Source organism: Amyelois transitella, chromosome 7, assembly GCF_032362555.1.
Source record: "Amyelois transitella isolate CPQ chromosome 7, ilAmyTran1.1, whole genome shotgun sequence".
Lineage (NCBI taxonomy): Eukaryota > Metazoa > Arthropoda > Insecta > Lepidoptera > Pyralidae > Amyelois > Amyelois transitella.
The window spans coordinates 8848329-8865748 of record NC_083510.1 but is presented as its reverse complement, the minus strand read 5'-3'; the positions used below and the strand labels follow the sequence as shown (position 1 = coordinate 8865748).

At 34.1% G+C, this 17420-nt stretch overlaps 2 protein-coding genes and 1 pseudogene across 2 annotated transcripts; 1 reads left to right on the top strand and 2 right to left on the bottom strand.

The window, feature by feature from the left end:
• Nucleotides 1-109: 109 nt before the first annotated feature.
• Nucleotides 110-3933, bottom strand: LOC106139776 (protein Spindly-B). Its single transcript, XM_013341273.2, has 5 exons — nucleotides 3159-3933; nucleotides 2713-2804; nucleotides 1643-1757; nucleotides 686-818; nucleotides 110-468 (listed from the first exon to the last, which is right to left on the bottom strand). Exons 1-5 carry the CDS (start codon nucleotides 3847-3849, stop codon nucleotides 189-191), a joined length of 1311 nt encoding a protein of 436 aa, XP_013196727.2. The 5' UTR covers nucleotides 3850-3933; the 3' UTR covers nucleotides 110-188.
• Nucleotides 3934-7891: 3958 nt separating this feature from the next.
• LOC106139775 (zinc finger protein 391) lies at nucleotides 7892-12389 on the bottom strand. Its single transcript, XM_013341272.2, has 4 exons — nucleotides 12348-12389; nucleotides 11393-11910; nucleotides 10658-10815; nucleotides 7892-10125 (listed from the first exon to the last, which is right to left on the bottom strand). Exons 1-4 carry the CDS (start codon nucleotides 12372-12374, stop codon nucleotides 9356-9358), a joined length of 1473 nt encoding a protein of 490 aa, XP_013196726.2. The 5' UTR covers nucleotides 12375-12389; the 3' UTR covers nucleotides 7892-9355.
• Nucleotides 12390-16026: 3637 nt separating this feature from the next.
• LOC132901916 (uncharacterized) lies at nucleotides 16027-17005 on the top strand (annotated as a pseudogene).
• The last annotated feature ends 415 nt before the right edge of the window (nucleotides 17006-17420 follow it).

The window sequence follows — 17420 nt, the reverse complement described above, 5'->3', positions numbered from 1 at the left end:
ACTATAACTATCAACTAAATAAGCACTGAAAATCAATCGGTAGTAATTTTCTGAATAGATTTTAAGACTGTAAATTCGAAATCAAAGATGTCTTAGATCTTATTTACTTTAATTTATTTTAAAAAATGCTTGATTTATCTAAATATGTCTATTTTTATTATACGCCTTAAATAAATCCTTACAATAAACTAGTTAAAGGCCACTTTCTTTTTGACATCTTCAACTTTTTGATTGCTTCTGATTTGTACTGGAAATTTCCGCATTGCAATATCTTCTTTCGGGGCAGCAACATTTTTAATGGCTGTTTTATTTTCTTGACGATTGTTTGCAGGAGAACTAATAGCCTGCGCGTTACCATTTGCCGTCAAAACCGCCAGTTTTCTGCGAAGTTCTCTTGCTTGAGCTGCGCTAGCCAAGTGAGCAGCACCCATGGATACCACTTCAGCTCTCAGTTTTACAACTTCCGTCCTAGAAATAAATAAAAAAAGACATCATTTTTCCTGCAAAAGAGAATTTAATGCCTAAGAGGATAAAAAATCAATGTTACAAATTTCAAAAAACATTATCAATCATTATAAATATATATATGTAGATAATTAATCGTGCGCAGCGAAAGTTAAAAAAATATCCATAGTTAGTGCGATTTGCATTGATTTATACATAGTTTTTGGTCAATAATACTCACTTCAGATGGTCCACCACTCCAGGCAGCCACCCATTGGCAGTGGGTTCGCACAGCTTTCCAAACCAAAGAACCAGCTCCCGTCTTTGCTTCTCGCATAGACCTTCCAGTTGGGTAATTCTTTCTTCGTACTTTTCTGTAATTATTACAGTTAATTAATCCTTAATTTATTGTTGCCAATCAGTTAAAACCTTCGATCAACTATATACCATTCAAATTTGTGGATCATAAAAGTATATTACAACATAGCACACAAGCTTTAAATATAAAACCTGTTCATTGTGAGTAGTAGATATTAACATTATAGACGAAGGTCTAAGGTTAACACTCTCAATAAAGCTACCATCATATCAGCCGTTGGACATCCACTGCTGAACATAGGCATAGGGGTATGGGCCTATTGGGAGAGCCCAATAACTTCTACCTAGCTCAGTTCGGAGGCAACAAACATCCAACATTTCCCCCGCGGACTTCACCAGATGCATTGCACCACAGCCCGGCCACAATCGAATTCGTTATTTGTATACGCATCAGTTAATTGTTTTATCGTTCGTGCAGAATTCATGACAAATGTACCACTCAAATTAACTAGCTGTGCCCGTGACTTCGTCCGCGTGGAATAGTTATTTGGGCATCATTGAAGCCCTCAAGGATGAAAAATTTTCCCCGTTTTTTTCACATTTTCCATTATTTCTTTGCTCCTTATAATTGCATCGTGATGTTATATAGCCTTAAGCCTTCTTCGAGCCAGTTGTTTCTGAGATTAGCGCGTTCAAACAAACAAACTCTTCAGCTTTATAATATTATTAGTACAGATTGAAGAAGCACTCATTAGTGTTCGGGTAGTATTGTATTACGGGGGTTTGTTATTAGCGGGAGGCCGTCCTACTCGAAAAATTATCGGCGATCGCTAAATGCCTGCATGAATAATTTCTCAGTCACAATACGCAATTATCTTACCAATCAATTTTCTGTCGTAATGCGCACTGGCACCACTCTGCTGCTCCCAGATGGTCTGTTTCTCTCGCAGCAATACGTCTATCTCGTTCTGTTTATTGGCGAGTTCTCTTCTTAGCTGGAAAAGAGAGTATGTATTTTGAATTTGAACATCCATACAACAGAGATTTGTGTTTTTGAACTAATAAACTCAAAAACTAGTGGACGGATATTGTCGAAATGAAAAAGCGCGCGCCGCATCGTGGTTCGATGCCTAACTTAATAATCTCTACACAGTATAAAACAATCCATGAATCGTTTATTTAACAAAAACAAAGTCGCTTCACGTTGTCTGTCCCTATGTATATTTTAATCTTTAAAATTGCACAGCGTTTCTCGCCACAAAATACGTATCATTAAATAAGGTTTCAACCGATGTTGAAAACCGACCAAAAAATCGCGGTACGAAACCGCGGGCAAAGCTAGTATTAGAGAAAAATTTGTATTTTTGTATTTAATAATATTAATAGGACTTGACATACTTGTTGCATGCGCTGAGGAAACCATCGTGCCTTTTAAAATATAACAACGCCATCTATGTGCGACAAATGCACTCTTTCGTAAACACATTTACCTGGTTGTAAATAAGAGTTGGTTCACTTATATCTTAAATGTTACCTATTATAGTTACTATGTAATACTAGATTTCGCTCACAGTTCTGCCCGCGAAAAGGTAGACGATGAAACACAGTTTCTTCAGAAATTAAATAAATATGTTATTTATTATAATAACAGTACTGAAGTGATGAGCAGGCTAACTTCCATTTAAATGTTTATAGTTATAGTTTCGAATCGCAATACAGAAATGAAGAAGTATGCTATTTATATAATCATGATCATTACAGCTACTTTGTTGGAGGCAATCTGCATCCAACTTTTATGTGTTGTGCATATTTTATATAACAAACATATAACCACGACTATATCTCTTGTGGGGTAGACAGAGCCAACAATCTTGAAAAGACTGATAGACCATATTCATTTCGTTTGTTTATATAACTTGTAATAAAAATAACACTTTCTTTATACTTTACCCTAGAATTGGTCTGTTTCATTTGTATCAAATTCTTTGCCATTTCTTGCCTTTTATCTTCAACTTCAGCAAATATTGAATTTCCTTTAGCAGCTGAAAATTAAGTAAGTACATGAATATCAAACAAAAAGAACAACTAGCTATCAATTATCTATTTTCCTGTTCTCTAATACAGATAAGTCACTTCGGAAGATAAAGGAATAATATTGTTATTCGGAACCAAACTAGGAACCATCACATTTGCCAATCTCAATATATAATGCGGACTACCTATAACAATGGCCTGTGCCTTGGCAGCATTAACTAAAAGACCAAAACGGCTTGACCAATCTGCATTCCTGTTCAAATCCGAACAGTTCACTAGCTACTAGATCACACCAATCTGAGAAGCAATCGTTCAGTTTACTACCAGTAAGGTAAGATGTAAACAGGTAATGACTCCCTTACCATGTGGCTGTAAGTCTTGGGTGTCTGAAGTATACTGTAGCAGCGTAGCCCTGGCTTCGGCTAAGTCTGCCAGTGCCACTGCTTCCCTCTCTCCTGCTGCTTTGAGCTCTTCCCGCCGTATATCCGCCGCAATACGCATCTGTGCCATTTCTGTCACAAGTTCCTCAGTTCTCATCCTCAATGACAATATCTCAGCTCGTGCTTCATCCAAAGCTATATTTGCTTTAGCAGCTTCTGACTCTGCTGAGGCTACAGCCGCCTTGGCATCATCCAACTCAGTTGTGTCGCGACCTGGACTCTCGCGTTTGTTAATCGTCTGTTCCTCTTTCAAACGACGAATTTCACCTTCAAACTTTTTAATTTGAATAGCATGTCTAACTTCCAATTCTGATTTCTCTTCCCGCAATATTGTTATTTCCTCTTGGAGACATGCAATTCGGTTGTTCAACTCATTTCTACGTTTCTCTCCTTCTAACTGGTGGCTTTCTAACTCGGCGTTTACATGACTCAGGACGTCTAAGGTGGTCTGATAACTCAGTTTAATGTTGTGTAGTTCTTGTTTTGTAGCATCGTAGCTGCTAGATAAATTTTCATGTTGTTTTTTCAAAGAATAATACTTTTCGGACAATTCACCGTTTGTAATATCAGCCTCAGTTATACCTGATTTGTTACTTATCGTTGAATAATCCATATTGTAAGATATTTAGAATAAAGAAAACTTCTCTTATCTATCTTAGTCTTAGATCAACTACAAAATAATTCAATTCAAATTAAACGAACATGAACCGAACAAAAAGTTGTGGGTGGGTTGTCGATTGGATTTGACTTTGATTGACATTCAATTGACATTTCGACTATGTAACCAACCTTCATCTAAAACTTCCCCGACCATTTTTTAAATTTAGCTGTAATAAGTATACTACACATTTAATGTTCCCCGTTTTCATACACTTCATTTTTAAAGTCATATATTTAGTACAAACTTTCGATGATGGGTTTGAGCGAAAATTTGTAAAAAGATTAACTCTTTTTCGTACGCTTTGTGGAAACTTACAAAAGTGAGTAGCAAAGCAGTAGCAGTAATACAAAGCAGTAATACAATCATATTATGATTATGTGGGGTCCGCTTTTCGATATGGCATTCTTATATGAGGAAATTCCTGTCATATGGAACGTGCTCTTATAGCTCAAAAAGCGTGTATCAGAGCAATATGCAACGTAGACCCTCTGACATCATGCAAACCTCTGTTTAAAGAATTAAAAATATTGACTGTTCCATGCCTATATACATTCGAACTATGTGTGTTTGTCAAAAATAACCCTAACTTATTTAAAAAACGAAGTGACACTAGCAAATATAGCTGTAGACATCCTAATAGACTAAATCTACTCATCTCAACCACTAAAGTAAAAAGCAGAAATATCAAATGGCTGTCAAAATATACAACGGCCTCAATGAGGATATAAAGTCGCTATCTCTGAATGCCTTTAAAACTAAATTAAAACTGTGGCTAAAATTTCGATAAAAAATAAATTTTAGCAAGAACATTTAATATAACATTATTTTAATTTTCATTTCAATTTTCATTTAATTTAAATTTTCGGTATTTTTGCATGCCATGACTGGTTAAATGCGCGAAATGTATATGCTTTGTAACACCTATAATTGTACCACATTTATAGCAAATAAAGTAAGGTACCCGCGGGTATCAAGGCCTAGCTAAGGAAAATTTGTAATAAAATGAAAAATATCCAACATAATCAACAACTTTTATTATTAATCAGTCATGTACTTAAATTACTACAAAGTTCCAGTCAATCACGTGTTTACAGAAAAAAAAATATACCGCGGGTACCTTATTTGTATTTGTATTGTTTGTATTGTATAGCGTTGATGCATCGTAGTTAGTTTATTTTTGACCGTCCCATGGATTTACGGATAGATAATATGATTTAGTGCAAATTTTCAAATGTTTTTAAATAAATAAAAATTTAATCTTTAATAATTATCAAAATTGTTATTGGTAAATACTTCTGTACATTTTCATTAGTTTATATACAGCGAGCGAACTAGAAATTATTATTTATTTGAACTCTTTACATTCTTTCAAGTTCTCTCTTTTCTTTCTTCTTCGTGCCGTGTGGTTCCCGGGTGCCGTGTGGTTCCCGGCACCGATACAAAAAAGAATAGGAGCACTCCATCTTTTTCCCATGGATGTCGTAAAAGGCGACTAAGGGATATGCTTACAAACTTGAGATTCTTTTTTTAGGCGATAGCAACTTGTCACTATTCGAATCTCAATTCTATCTTAAAGCCAAATAGCTGAACATGGCCCATCAGTCCGCTCAGGACTGTTGGCTCTGTCTACCCCGCAAGGGATATAGACGTGATTATATGTATGTATGTATGTATCTCTCTCTTAAAACCGCCGAGCTTGAATGAAGAGAGTTATGAATGTAAATGAAGCGAGAGAAGTTTGCAGAGATCGGAGCAAGTGGAAAAATTTAGTCTCTGCCTGCCCTTCCGGGAGAAGGCGTGATTTTATGAATGTATCTTTAAAAACTTTACTCCCTAAGTTTGTAAAGAAATTAGATTTGTTGGCAGCATTGCATTTTGACATTCATTATATTGACAGAAAAATGTTTCTTTGACATTGACCTTTAGGATATTTTGTTTTCTCAAGTGCTTTAAGCAATATTATGCAAAGAACTTGATTTTGTCTTAGAAGCAGAGATCGGAATAGGTAGATTGATTTTATGTACTTGCATCATGAATTACCATAGAAAGCATAACATGGATAAGCCTCTTTTCCGAGATTCCATTTCAGTATTTTTTACGTGAACGAAGTCGGGGGAAAACAGCTACCACTAATATATTCTTCATCCCACTTGTAAAAATTCCAGAAAAAAATTCAATAATTTGCAAATCCCGCAATCCCGGACGGAGGCATATCTGATGCAATTCAATCTACCTATTCCGATCTTTACTTAGTAGTGATCATACCTAAATTACATACAATTTTTCTTGGGCCATTACCGTTTGTCTTCTTTCTTATAGGTTAGGGGTTAAAGGCAACCCATGAGAATGATATAGCGTCTTAAATTGCCGAATTTAAACGGGAACTATATTTTCTATCACCAAAATTTATATTTGTCATCAAGTTGTATCACCTAATAAATAGATCTATCGCCACGAAATATTTTCGTTCTCAGATAAACAAAAATTGTTCCCAGGTATGAATTATCAAATTAATGTTAATATATGTGTAAAATAAGAGATCGATAACCAATAAAATTATATTGAATTACATGAATATAAACTTCGTTCTTATAATAACAGTTTTGTTACTTAAATAATAGCTCTGTGCTCAGAATGGTAGATCTGTCACCAAATAAATCGATTATCGATCCCTGACTGCGACTCCTTTTTATTTGATATTTACAGTAGCAACATTTTATTTCGTTCAGATAATAAATTAATAGTATTCGTTACCAATTTAATACATCAATTTATAATTTTAATGAAAAAATGATCAAAGGGGCGGAGACAAATTGGCGCGCTTTAAAAATTGACCAATCCGGCCTCAACGATGGGTAGTAGTTAACTATTGATTATTTTAACTTAATTAAGTGTTTTATCTACTATTCTGCTAGCCATAAGCCAGCTATTTTAAACCAGCGCTGATTGTTCAGTGGTTATTATTTTTAAGAATAAATATTGATTATTTTAACTTTAATTAAGTGTTTTATCTACTATTCTGCTAGCCATAAGCCAGCTATTTTAAACCAGCGCTGATTGTTCAGTGGTAATTATTTTCAACAATAAATATTGATTATTTTAACTTTAATTGTTTTATTTACTACTCTGCTAAAAATTTTATTTAAATATAATTTATACTACCAGTGGAAATTTAGAACCTTGGGAGTCTAGTTAAGTAGCAGAATCTTTTGGTTGAAACGATGATGACAACCCTAATTTTTTATTTGAACTTAATGCAATTTTCTAGTAACATAATATGATTTATTGGTGATCTCTTTAAATTAGTTTGCTTAAATACTTATTAGGACACACCTATTATAATACATACAAAAACATTTATTTGGTACTAGACCTTATATCTCAGGATTTTAGGTGATTTATTGTGGAACTGATTTTGCATTGTTTGGTGACTACATTTTGGTGACAGATCTACTATGTTGAGGACAAACCCTATTATTTAAGAAACACAAAACTAATTAAATTGGTGATAGCTTAAATGATACCCAATTTAAACTTCTTTCTTCCATTGATCACTAGCGACCTGTTCTGGCTTCGCACGGGTAGCATAAAAACCATTCCTCAGAAAACCCTCTTTCCAAAACCAACAAATCAGTCCACAACTTTCCGAGATTAGCGCACACATACATATAGATAAATTATAGAGGAACTTTATAATAATAATATGTACCGTGTAATAATAAAAATGCATTATAATATGTTTTCACTGCATACAGGATTTAGTTACACATTGGTTAATTTCATTCCTAATATTTACTCTTTTTGATACTTATTCATACCTACTGGGAATCAAACCCAAGACAGTCCCAGAGATAAGCTTTTATTTGTTACCACACCTATGGGATGATATGCAGATTCTTATGCATATTTGGTGTACTGAATTTCTCAACGACACTAATAGGATAACTTACGTGTAGTAATCAAGTAAAAAACAGTTTTATGTACATCACAATAATTTATTTCATAGTAAAATGGACATAAGTAGCTATGTCACCTATAGTCCAATATTCATATGATTAAATGCAATACCTTAAATTTACCTACTCATGAAGCAGTCCATAATTTTTAAGTTCAATTAAATAAATTTTAAAGTTTTTACTTCTTCTAAAAATTACAATGTGTAATAAATTACACTGACGTGTAAATATAACAGTATGAAGCCTTAATATATAATTAACTAAATAATAAAGAAAAGCGATATCTTAAAAATATAATATTCCTTAAACCTATTAGTTAATTGGTATTCAAAAATCGAATATTGTTTTCCATTTTAATGTCACATCTTTTTAAATTATGACTTGCAGTAAGTGCCAAATCTGAAACATACAAGACTTCATATCGATGTATAGTTTAAGTAAGCGCTTAGAGCAACGCGGCTTTCGTTAACACGGACGGAATCCCGCGTTGTTCTTAAGGTTTAGCGCGAGGAATTGTTCCAATTTATCTAATTATATGAATAATTATTCATTCACATGTTTGAGTTGACAACGTTATTAAAATATAACTTTAAGTTTATAAAAAAAATATTAAATTATTGTAACTAAGATTTTAGTCACCATTAGACGACGCCTGCGGCTCCACCCGGTTATTTACCTCATATTCATAGGCATTTCGCCCGTGTAAATCCACAAATGTTCTTGCAGAGATCTTTGGTTAAACTGACGTCGACAGATAATGTATTCATACGGTTTCTTTCCAGTGTGTATTTTCAATTGAGCCTTTTGATTCAACAGCGTTAGACAGATTGCACATTGAAAGGCTTCTCGCCAGAATATGTATGTATGTAAAGGTATTATATTAATAATTACAAATATGGCATTTAAAAGGTGTGTATCAGGACCTCTATGATAGTCATGTTTAAATATAACAGTTTCTTTGGCTAGCCTTTTTTTCTCAGCTTCTCCTTTTTGAGGACTTAGTAAATGAGTTGTTAGTTCATGATATATGACCTTTTTTTAAAAGACAAATACTGCACTTGAATGGTGTCTCGCCAATATGCGTTTGCAAATGTGTTTTACATTACTCTAAAAACAAAATCGACGATTGCCATCATTGCATTTACAGGGCGCTCATTGGATAGACTAGTCTGCGCATCTCTTCGAAACTTGTTTTTCATACACATTAATCTTATAACAGGATCTTAAGTAATATTCAAGCAGTCAGTTATACAGACATATTTCTTATAATAGGATTTAAGAATGTGGCAACACGGAATACCCAGACAGACTGTAGATAATATGATACTTGAATTGATGATAGTTGAGCTAACTTATAGCTCTTGTGTTAAAAAAACTGAAACCCTAACAGTAAGCATAGAGTCAATAACATAATTTTATCTTATGTACCTACATTAACAATACATGATTTACACACCTAATTCCTAAGTACATTTGTCTAAAATAAAAAATTATATTACAATTTATTCTTTACTACCAGCGTGTTTACATCCCACATGTCTCTGTAAATGATCATTACGACCAAACCGCTGATGGCAAATCATACATTCAAATGGTTTCTCACCAGTATGTGTTCTTAAATGAGTTTGCAAATTATGTTTGTACTCAAATTGACGTTGGCAAATTTCACATTCATGAAGCTTCGCGCCACTATGCATTTTAAGGTGAATTCTTAAATGACTTTTTTGATTGTACCGTTGATTACAAATTGTGCATTCAAACGGTTTCTCACCAGTATGTGTTCGTTCATGAATGTCTAAATGAGCTTTTCGATTAAATCGACGATGACAGACCTTACACTCGTGTGGCATCTCTCCAGTGTGCGTCTTCAAATGTCTTTGAAGATTTTCCTTATGGGTAAATCGAACCTCACAGACCTGGCACTGATGGGGTTTTTCACCAGTGTGAGTTCTTAAGTGACTTTGCAGATGATAATTCTGATAAAAGTTACGATGACAAATCTCACATTCGAAACGTTTCTCACCAGTATGAGTTCGTATGTGGTCTTGTAAATTTCCCTTCCGACTAAATCGACGTTTGCAAAAACTACATTCGAAAGGTTTCTCGCCGGTGTGCGATCTTATATGTTCAGCGAAATACTTTCGAAGTATTTGACGTTTACATATGGGACATTCAGGAAATTTCTCACCAGGAGGTTTTCGTTTCCTGTTTGTTAATTTTTGTCCAGTTTTAATTATGATTTCTGGTTCCAATCCAAGACTAGCAGCGCCATCTGTAATATGAATTTTATTATTAGATTAGATACACTGAAGACAATTAAAAGCATTTAATACAGTTTAACAAAAAATTTCAAAATGACATGAAACCTAGCATGGCACCAAAAATTATTCATAGAGATGTATGCATGGATCCCATCATCATCATCATCAATCATTTAAAAAAAAATAATTACAGGTTAATATAACAATCAAATGTCTCAACAATAAATAATAACTTTTGTTAAAAAAAGCGTTCAATCTATATCCTTTTTTTTAAGTTGATTAAATTTATAAAATTTTCTCCTAAGTGTAACAAACACTTTCGTAAAAACTGCATCAAAATCAATTCCATGAAACGTGAAATATCGTGGACAAACATACATTCTCATGAACATATGTACATAAAAATAAACATACATATATACAATCACACATACAAACATACAGACATACATACATACCAACAAACATACAATGTACATACATGCATGCAGGTCAAACTGAGAACAACCTTTTTTTGAAGGGGGTTTAAAACTTGGTTTCTACCTTTAGACTGTCCATTGTCATCTGGTAAATTCATGTTCAGCTGGGATGGTGTCATACAAAAAGGCCCAGGAAAAGGCTGCTCAATTCCGGCAAGAAGTGTCCTCGGAACAAATAAATTGATGTCATAGTTCATAGGGTCTTCACCACTAGCAAATTCTCTGAAAAAATAATTATGTTATTACATTATACAAATTGGGCAAAGTTTCAAATGACAGCAACCATGAGCAGACATATACCAATAACTATTTTCGGAATTATATTATATAAGTTTGAGTTCTTACCAATGTTCTACAAAAAGTACTTGTTTTACACAAGGGAAATTTTTTGGCCCATCAACATAATATTCTATGTATTTAGTTACACAAAGCACAACCCCTCAAACATCTTTCTCTTTGTTTGTAAAATCATACACTTGCTTAATTCTTCATAAATTGAAATGAGGACCTGATTAAAATTGAACCTGTATTGGGAGGACTTTACATGAAGCAACTTCTATTTGACTTCCGCAACCTATACAGGAGAAAAATTTGTAACTAAATACCTAAATGTGCAGGATTCCTCTCAATGTTTTTGTAAATGTAAGAGCATCAATTTCATTTTTCAAAACTTAAAAATTTATTTCTAAAATGCATTAAACAAGATGCATGGTAAATAGATGGTCTGATGGAGAGGTCCTATTCTTATAAGTCAAAGCTGGGAACCATATAACAAAGAAAATAAATAATAAAAACCTACCCATTGTAAATATCTTCATTCCTTATGTCCCTTTCTTCCTTTTTGTTAGTTTCCTCCTCAGAATCATCACCATCTATCTTCAAACAGTCCAAATTGTCTTGTGGTGGCAGGCAAAACAGCGGATTCTTGCGGATGATAGAATGGAAATCAGCTCTTAGTTTTAAATACTCCTGTTCTGCTCGGTCCAGGACATTCACAAGATCAAGGCATGTTTTGCAGATATATCTTACAAATTCTGAACAAAATGGTAACTCAGTGTTGGTGAATCTACTCAGGAAAGAATGCAATGATGTCCCAGAAGCAGCTGTTTGGGTAGTATTGATGTCAAAACTCTCAAAGCTTCTTGCAACACAAACCACACATTCTTGGGCTTCTGGCTCAACAAACTCGAAGGGCACACTCTCAGTCTTGATATTTTCAACGATTTTATCCTCAGAAACTAAGTCAGCCAACTGAACTAACTCTTCTTCAGAACTGGCATTGGATTGATCCATCATGAACAAAATCGATTCCAGAACCTATGAAATAAAGTTGGAATTTACACAAACGTACATTCACTTCACATGTTTTAAACAAAACTTAATATAACTTAACAACAAACTAATGATAATAAACCGCCAATTTCTTTATGTCTGTGACGGTAAACGGCGAAAAGAAATAGTTAAATATTTAATGCATTTTATGCAAGTACCTCAACTCAATGACTTGAATTGAGAATACATACGCGATCAGTGCTTGAACTATCTCTGACAGGAAAACGCTAATTCAATGTAAAAAAAGCGCATACATACATAAAATCACGCCTCTTTCCCGGAGGGATAGGCAGAGACTACCTCTTTCCACTTGCCACGAAAAGCGCATGTAATAATCTATTTCTATCTTTTAGTTTTTGCCAACCAGGAAAAAACATGTGCTCACCTAAAGATTGAAATTTTTTACGAATAAAAAAAATTACATCCATTCTGTTTTCTTCAACAGACATAATAATTTAAGTAAAATTTGATGAAAATGAAAAACTCTCTTTTACATATATAGTTTAAAGAAGTTCTTGATTAGTTTTAATGAACACTAAGCGCTAAGCTCTGAACTTTGGACACTAATGTGCCAAAAAAATCGCAAAATAAAGTTAGCGCTGTAAAACGCTGAGTTGGTAGCACTAAGATTGCATTTTGACATGAGTTGAGCTTGAGCCACAATTTTTTGTTTGACCTACGCCATCCTTGGAGTGGTATTGGGACGTACCATTAGTTACCAACTGTCGAAATTGAAGTTGCGTTTGCTTAGATCAAATATAGGACTAGATCCAAAACTAAACATAAATAATAATAATGAAAAAATAGAAGAAGTGCATTCTACAAAATTTCTAGGTATCTTAATTAATAGTAAATTAACATGGACTTCTCATATAGAGCAAGTTTGTACTTAATTAAGTAGATCAGCGTATGCATTGTTTTGGGTTTCGAAAAAGGTTAAGCTAAAAGTTGCTTTGGTGGCTTATCACGGTCTTGTACGCCTCATTTGAGCTACGTTGTAATATTTTGGGGTAACTCACAGGATAGTATCAAGGTTTTTAGAGCCCAGAAAAGATGTATTAGATCAATGTGTAATCTACTAATCTACGGTCTAGAGATAGCTGTGTGCCTAAATTTAAATCGCTAAGAGTATTAACATTCCCTTGTGTATATATTGGAATTATGTTTATTTGTGAAATCCAATCCCCATTTATTTCCGAAATTTACGAAAACAAGAAAGAGGACAAATGACGTAAGAACACAGTACAACAACAAAAACTGATTACAGGTGGACATAAAACTGCTATGATGGGCAAAAATGTAATGATATTATTATAATTTAATTATTATTAATATGCATGACTCAAGAATTATATAATTATTTTTAATTGACAACAAATAAGGCTTTTTTAATTTTTTATTTAATCTTAATTTCATTCTTACTCATTAATTTAATTGCTTGTATGTTGACATATGAATGAATATGACATTGAAATTTAATTTTAATAAGATATTGTACGTCCATTAGGACAGCTCACAGTGATTGTTTTGTGATCATCACTGTGAGCTGTCCTAATGGAACACAGTACAGTACAGTTACATATTAAATATGTAACAGCCTTTTAACCTGTGTTGCACAATAAATATATTTGATTTGATTTAGATCCACACACTTCATAATATTACTACACATGTGACATTTTTAGCAAGTCTCAATTTGAGTTTTATTTTTCAGTTTAATTCTCTAAATTTTAGGTTGGATTGAAGAGATCCTACTAAGTCTTTGTCCTGTACCGTTTTATATTTTTTACCGCCTTACAAAACAAGGACACAGAGGCGATTTTCTTTTTTTACAAAAGTTATTAATGTCTTTTTATATAAATTCATCATTGATCATTATTTTTGGTCATGTATTCGATTTTTAGTTACCTGAAATCTTGAAACGTGATGATCGTGTACAAAAGCACCATATTGTGGTCGCTGATGTAACCAAAAAAGCGCATTTTTGCGACGAGAGCACTGGGTTGGCATCCCTATTAGTGACTTCCTCAGAGCATTACCAACTCAGGGATTACCCCGCAAATTTTGGGGGAAAGCAAATAGGAATATTTTTTTGGGGATTGATTTATTGGGGGATTTTTACGTGTCTAGTTTTTTTTTTTAATTATAGCATCACCAATATATTGAAAGCAATAAATATGTCATCGAGTGATAAATTTATTCTTCCTTGTACACTATAGTTATATGCCAGTGTTAGTTGTGTCATTTTAGTATCAATCTCTCTCTCTTGTTTGTTTGGAATGTAGAGTACCTATGTATATACCTTAGAAATAATGGTTTGGAGGTAATTTATTACAGTGTTCACTGAAAATATGATATACCTAGATTAGGGTGTCCCAAAAAAATCAAAGTTGTTTTTTTATAACGCATACCCTCTAATTTTGTTCGAATGATGTCAAAACTATCGTATATAAAATTTCATCTACTTAGAACCACGGCAACCCGTGCCGACTTACATCGGGAAATGTGGGTACTTGTTTACTAGGCGCGCGGCAGCGAGCGTACCGACATTCATGTGATTACTTGTTTGTTTTATGAGTGAACGCATTGTTTTCTTTCAATCAAGATGTCGATGGAGTTACGCAGTTCAAAAAAGGATATTTTCTTAATAGGGAACGTAAAACATCAAATTACTGGTTCAAAACTTCCCTCAAATGGACAAATACTCGCAGTTCTATTCTACAATATTCGTGAAGTGAATTTAAGTGTAAATGAAAGTGCAAATCTAGCTATTCGTGAGTGCATTATTTATTGGGAAAAGGCACGTATTCCAACTAAATCTTTTCCTTTTCGTTAAGAAATTAGTTAATTTATACCAAGTTTGGAGGGATTTACAAAAAAAATCTAAAAAGACGCAAAATGTGTTTCAGCTGCGTCGACAAGATTTTGTTACGAACTTAGACAACTTATTTGATATTGCACATGCCGATGCGCTTCAATTAATAAAGATTGACGAAGATAGGATCTTCTTACAGCGACAGAGAGAGCCAGGTCGGCCTGGTCACTTAGCTGGAGTAGACAAAAAACTGGCCGAAAAAGAAGAAAAGGCGCGAGTTATGAGCTTTGAAGAGCAAAAACGGCGTGCTAAACACTTTTCAACTCTGTTGCCTTCAACTTCATCTCATGTTCCTCAAGAAGATTCATCATCTGATTCTGAAAAAAAAAGTAACACAAGAAATAATTCCTATATCCGTTGAGAGCACACGACCCGAGTCTTATATTTCTGAAAGGAAAATTTTCATCACTCCAAAATTGGTTGCTGCATTAGATCGGTGTCAGATAAGTATGAGGAATTCTGTTTATATAATACAAGCAACAATTGAAGCTCTTGGACATAACATTGACGAATTTCTAATAAGTAAGTCAATAATTCAAACAGTTCTTACGGAAAAGCGAACAGAGCGCGCAGAAGCAATTAAAGTTGATTTCCAGAACAAGGTACCAGATACTGTAACCGTCCACTGGGATGGGAAGCTATTGCCCGTTTTAGATTCACGCAAATGTAAAGAAGAACGTCTTCCGATAATTATTACATATGATGATAAAGAACAACTACTTGCTGTACCTAAATAAGACAACTCTTCAGGTCGTGAACAGTCAGAAGCTGTTTGGAATGCTCTTTTAGACTGGAATCTTGAAGACAAAGTGCAGATGCTGTGCTGTGATACTACTGCTTCAAACACAGGTCGCATTAATGGCGCCTGTATGCTCCTGGAACAGAAATAAGACAGGGAAATGCTTATATTTGCATGTCGCCATCATGTATACGAATTAGTACGAAGGCGTATTCGAAACTAAAATTAACCAAATTACGACGAGCCCTGACATCCAATTGTCCAAAAAATTTCAAGAAAACTGGAAAAACATAAACTCTGAGAAAATAAGGAGTCATAAAGAAAAGCTTTCTTGTCTGAGTGATGCAAATATTAATGAACTGCTAGAGTTTTACCGGAGTGAGTTTACTAAAGATATTGTTAGAGACGACTATCGCAAATTAATAGAGCTTTCAATAAAGTTTCTTGGCGGTAATACAGATAAATTTAAGATACGGCCTCCAGCGCCATGCACCAAGCTAGGTGGATGGCAAGAGTTATTTACTCTCTAAAAATATCATTTCTAAGCACGCAATTCAGAATCGCAAAGAAGGAAAAAGAAGCCCTCCTTGACGTCTGCCTTTTCATCGTCACATCTTACGTCAAACCCTGGCTGCAATGTATTTTGGCAGTGAATGCTCCTTACCAGGACCTGCGTTTTAAAAGCCATGAAGGCTTACGAGGCAATTGACAAAAGTATCTCAAAGGCAGCTTTACAGAAGTTCTGTCAGCACTTGTGGTATTTGACCGACGAGGTGTCTATCTTGTCTCTCTTTGATGATAGTGTAGACCAAGAGACTAATCTAGGTTACTAACTTGTCCAAAACGATTCCATCAGCTCTTGGGAAACGGTACATGCCATCAAAAGAAGAACTCTGTGGCCCACTCTATGAAAAAAAACTCGAAGACTTCGTTTCCGCCAAAAGCAAATCTTTGTTCACTCGGCTGAAACTTGACGACAGCTTTCTCAACGAGTCTCCTTCTTTGTGGTCAAATAATGCTTCATTTCAACAAGCTAAAATGAAGGTACAGAATTTAAGAGCAGTAAACGATACCGCCGAAAGAGCAGTCAAGTTGATGCAAGACTTTCATGGCTTGATCACTGTCGAAGAGGAACAGAAACAATTTTTATTACGTTGCGTACAAGAACACAGGCAGATACGAGTATATCCAGACTGTAAAAAGCAAACTCTGAAAAGGAAATATGAAAAATAAAGCCCTTATTACTATTTACTGATGTTACTATGTTTTATTTATTGGATTGAAATTAAGTTCTTAAATCTCCCTTATCTTCCCTATTTCTCCATACTAGCTTTCAGATTCAAACTTTGAAGCTAAGTCGGCACGGGTTACTATTATCAGATTGCAATAATACTTCATATTTAAGACTTATGGGTCAAATCGAAAAAAAATAGATGGTATGCGTACCCAAATTCCCAAAAAAAAAAATCGCCCTTATAGCCTGGGACACCCTAACCTAGATATAAAATAAATGTCATTATTAAAAAATGACGTTTAAATCATCGCCGGACGAAATTGTACATAATTTAATAATTACATACATTTAAATAAATTTATATCTGATTTCAAAAAATCGGCTGATGAAATAATATTATCATTGATATTTTTATATATTTAATACATTATAAGCAAAAAGCATTAAAAAAATAAATATTTTTCCTTCATATTTTATATGGATATTTCTTTTTAATTAGAGCAAAAATATTATACAAGTTCTTAGAATTTTGGCACTGAAGAATCTTCGTTTAGAAGAGTCTTATTGCCCAGCTAGTAGGTAGGTAGTGGGACATCGAGGGCTTTTACTTTTAATGAATGAAATTGAATCAGAGAGCTATTGTGTAT

Bases quoted from the DNA above. Each gene is read 5' to 3' on its own strand.
- LOC106139776 (XM_013341273.2), bottom strand. From the start codon at position 3,849: ATGGATTATTCAACGATAAGTAACAAATCAGGTATAACTGAGGCTGAT. The intron at 819-1,642 runs GTAAGATAATTG...TAATAATTACAG, and splicing joins TTACGACAGAAAATTGATTG to AAAAGTACGAAGAAAGAATT. The intron at 469-685 runs GTGAGTATTATT...ATTTATTTCTAG, and splicing joins GGAGTGGTGGACCATCTGAA to GACGGAAGTTGTAAAACTGA.
- LOC106139775 (XM_013341272.2), bottom strand. From the start codon at position 12,374: ATGTCTGTTGAAGAAAACAGAATGGAT. The intron at 11,911-12,347 runs GTAATTTTTTTT...TTTATTTCATAG, and splicing joins TTGAAGAAAACAGAATGGAT to GTTCTGGAATCGATTTTGTT. The intron at 10,126-10,657 runs GTAGAAACCAAG...TTCATATTACAG, and splicing joins TGACAATGGACAGTCTAAAG to ATGGCGCTGCTAGTCTTGGA.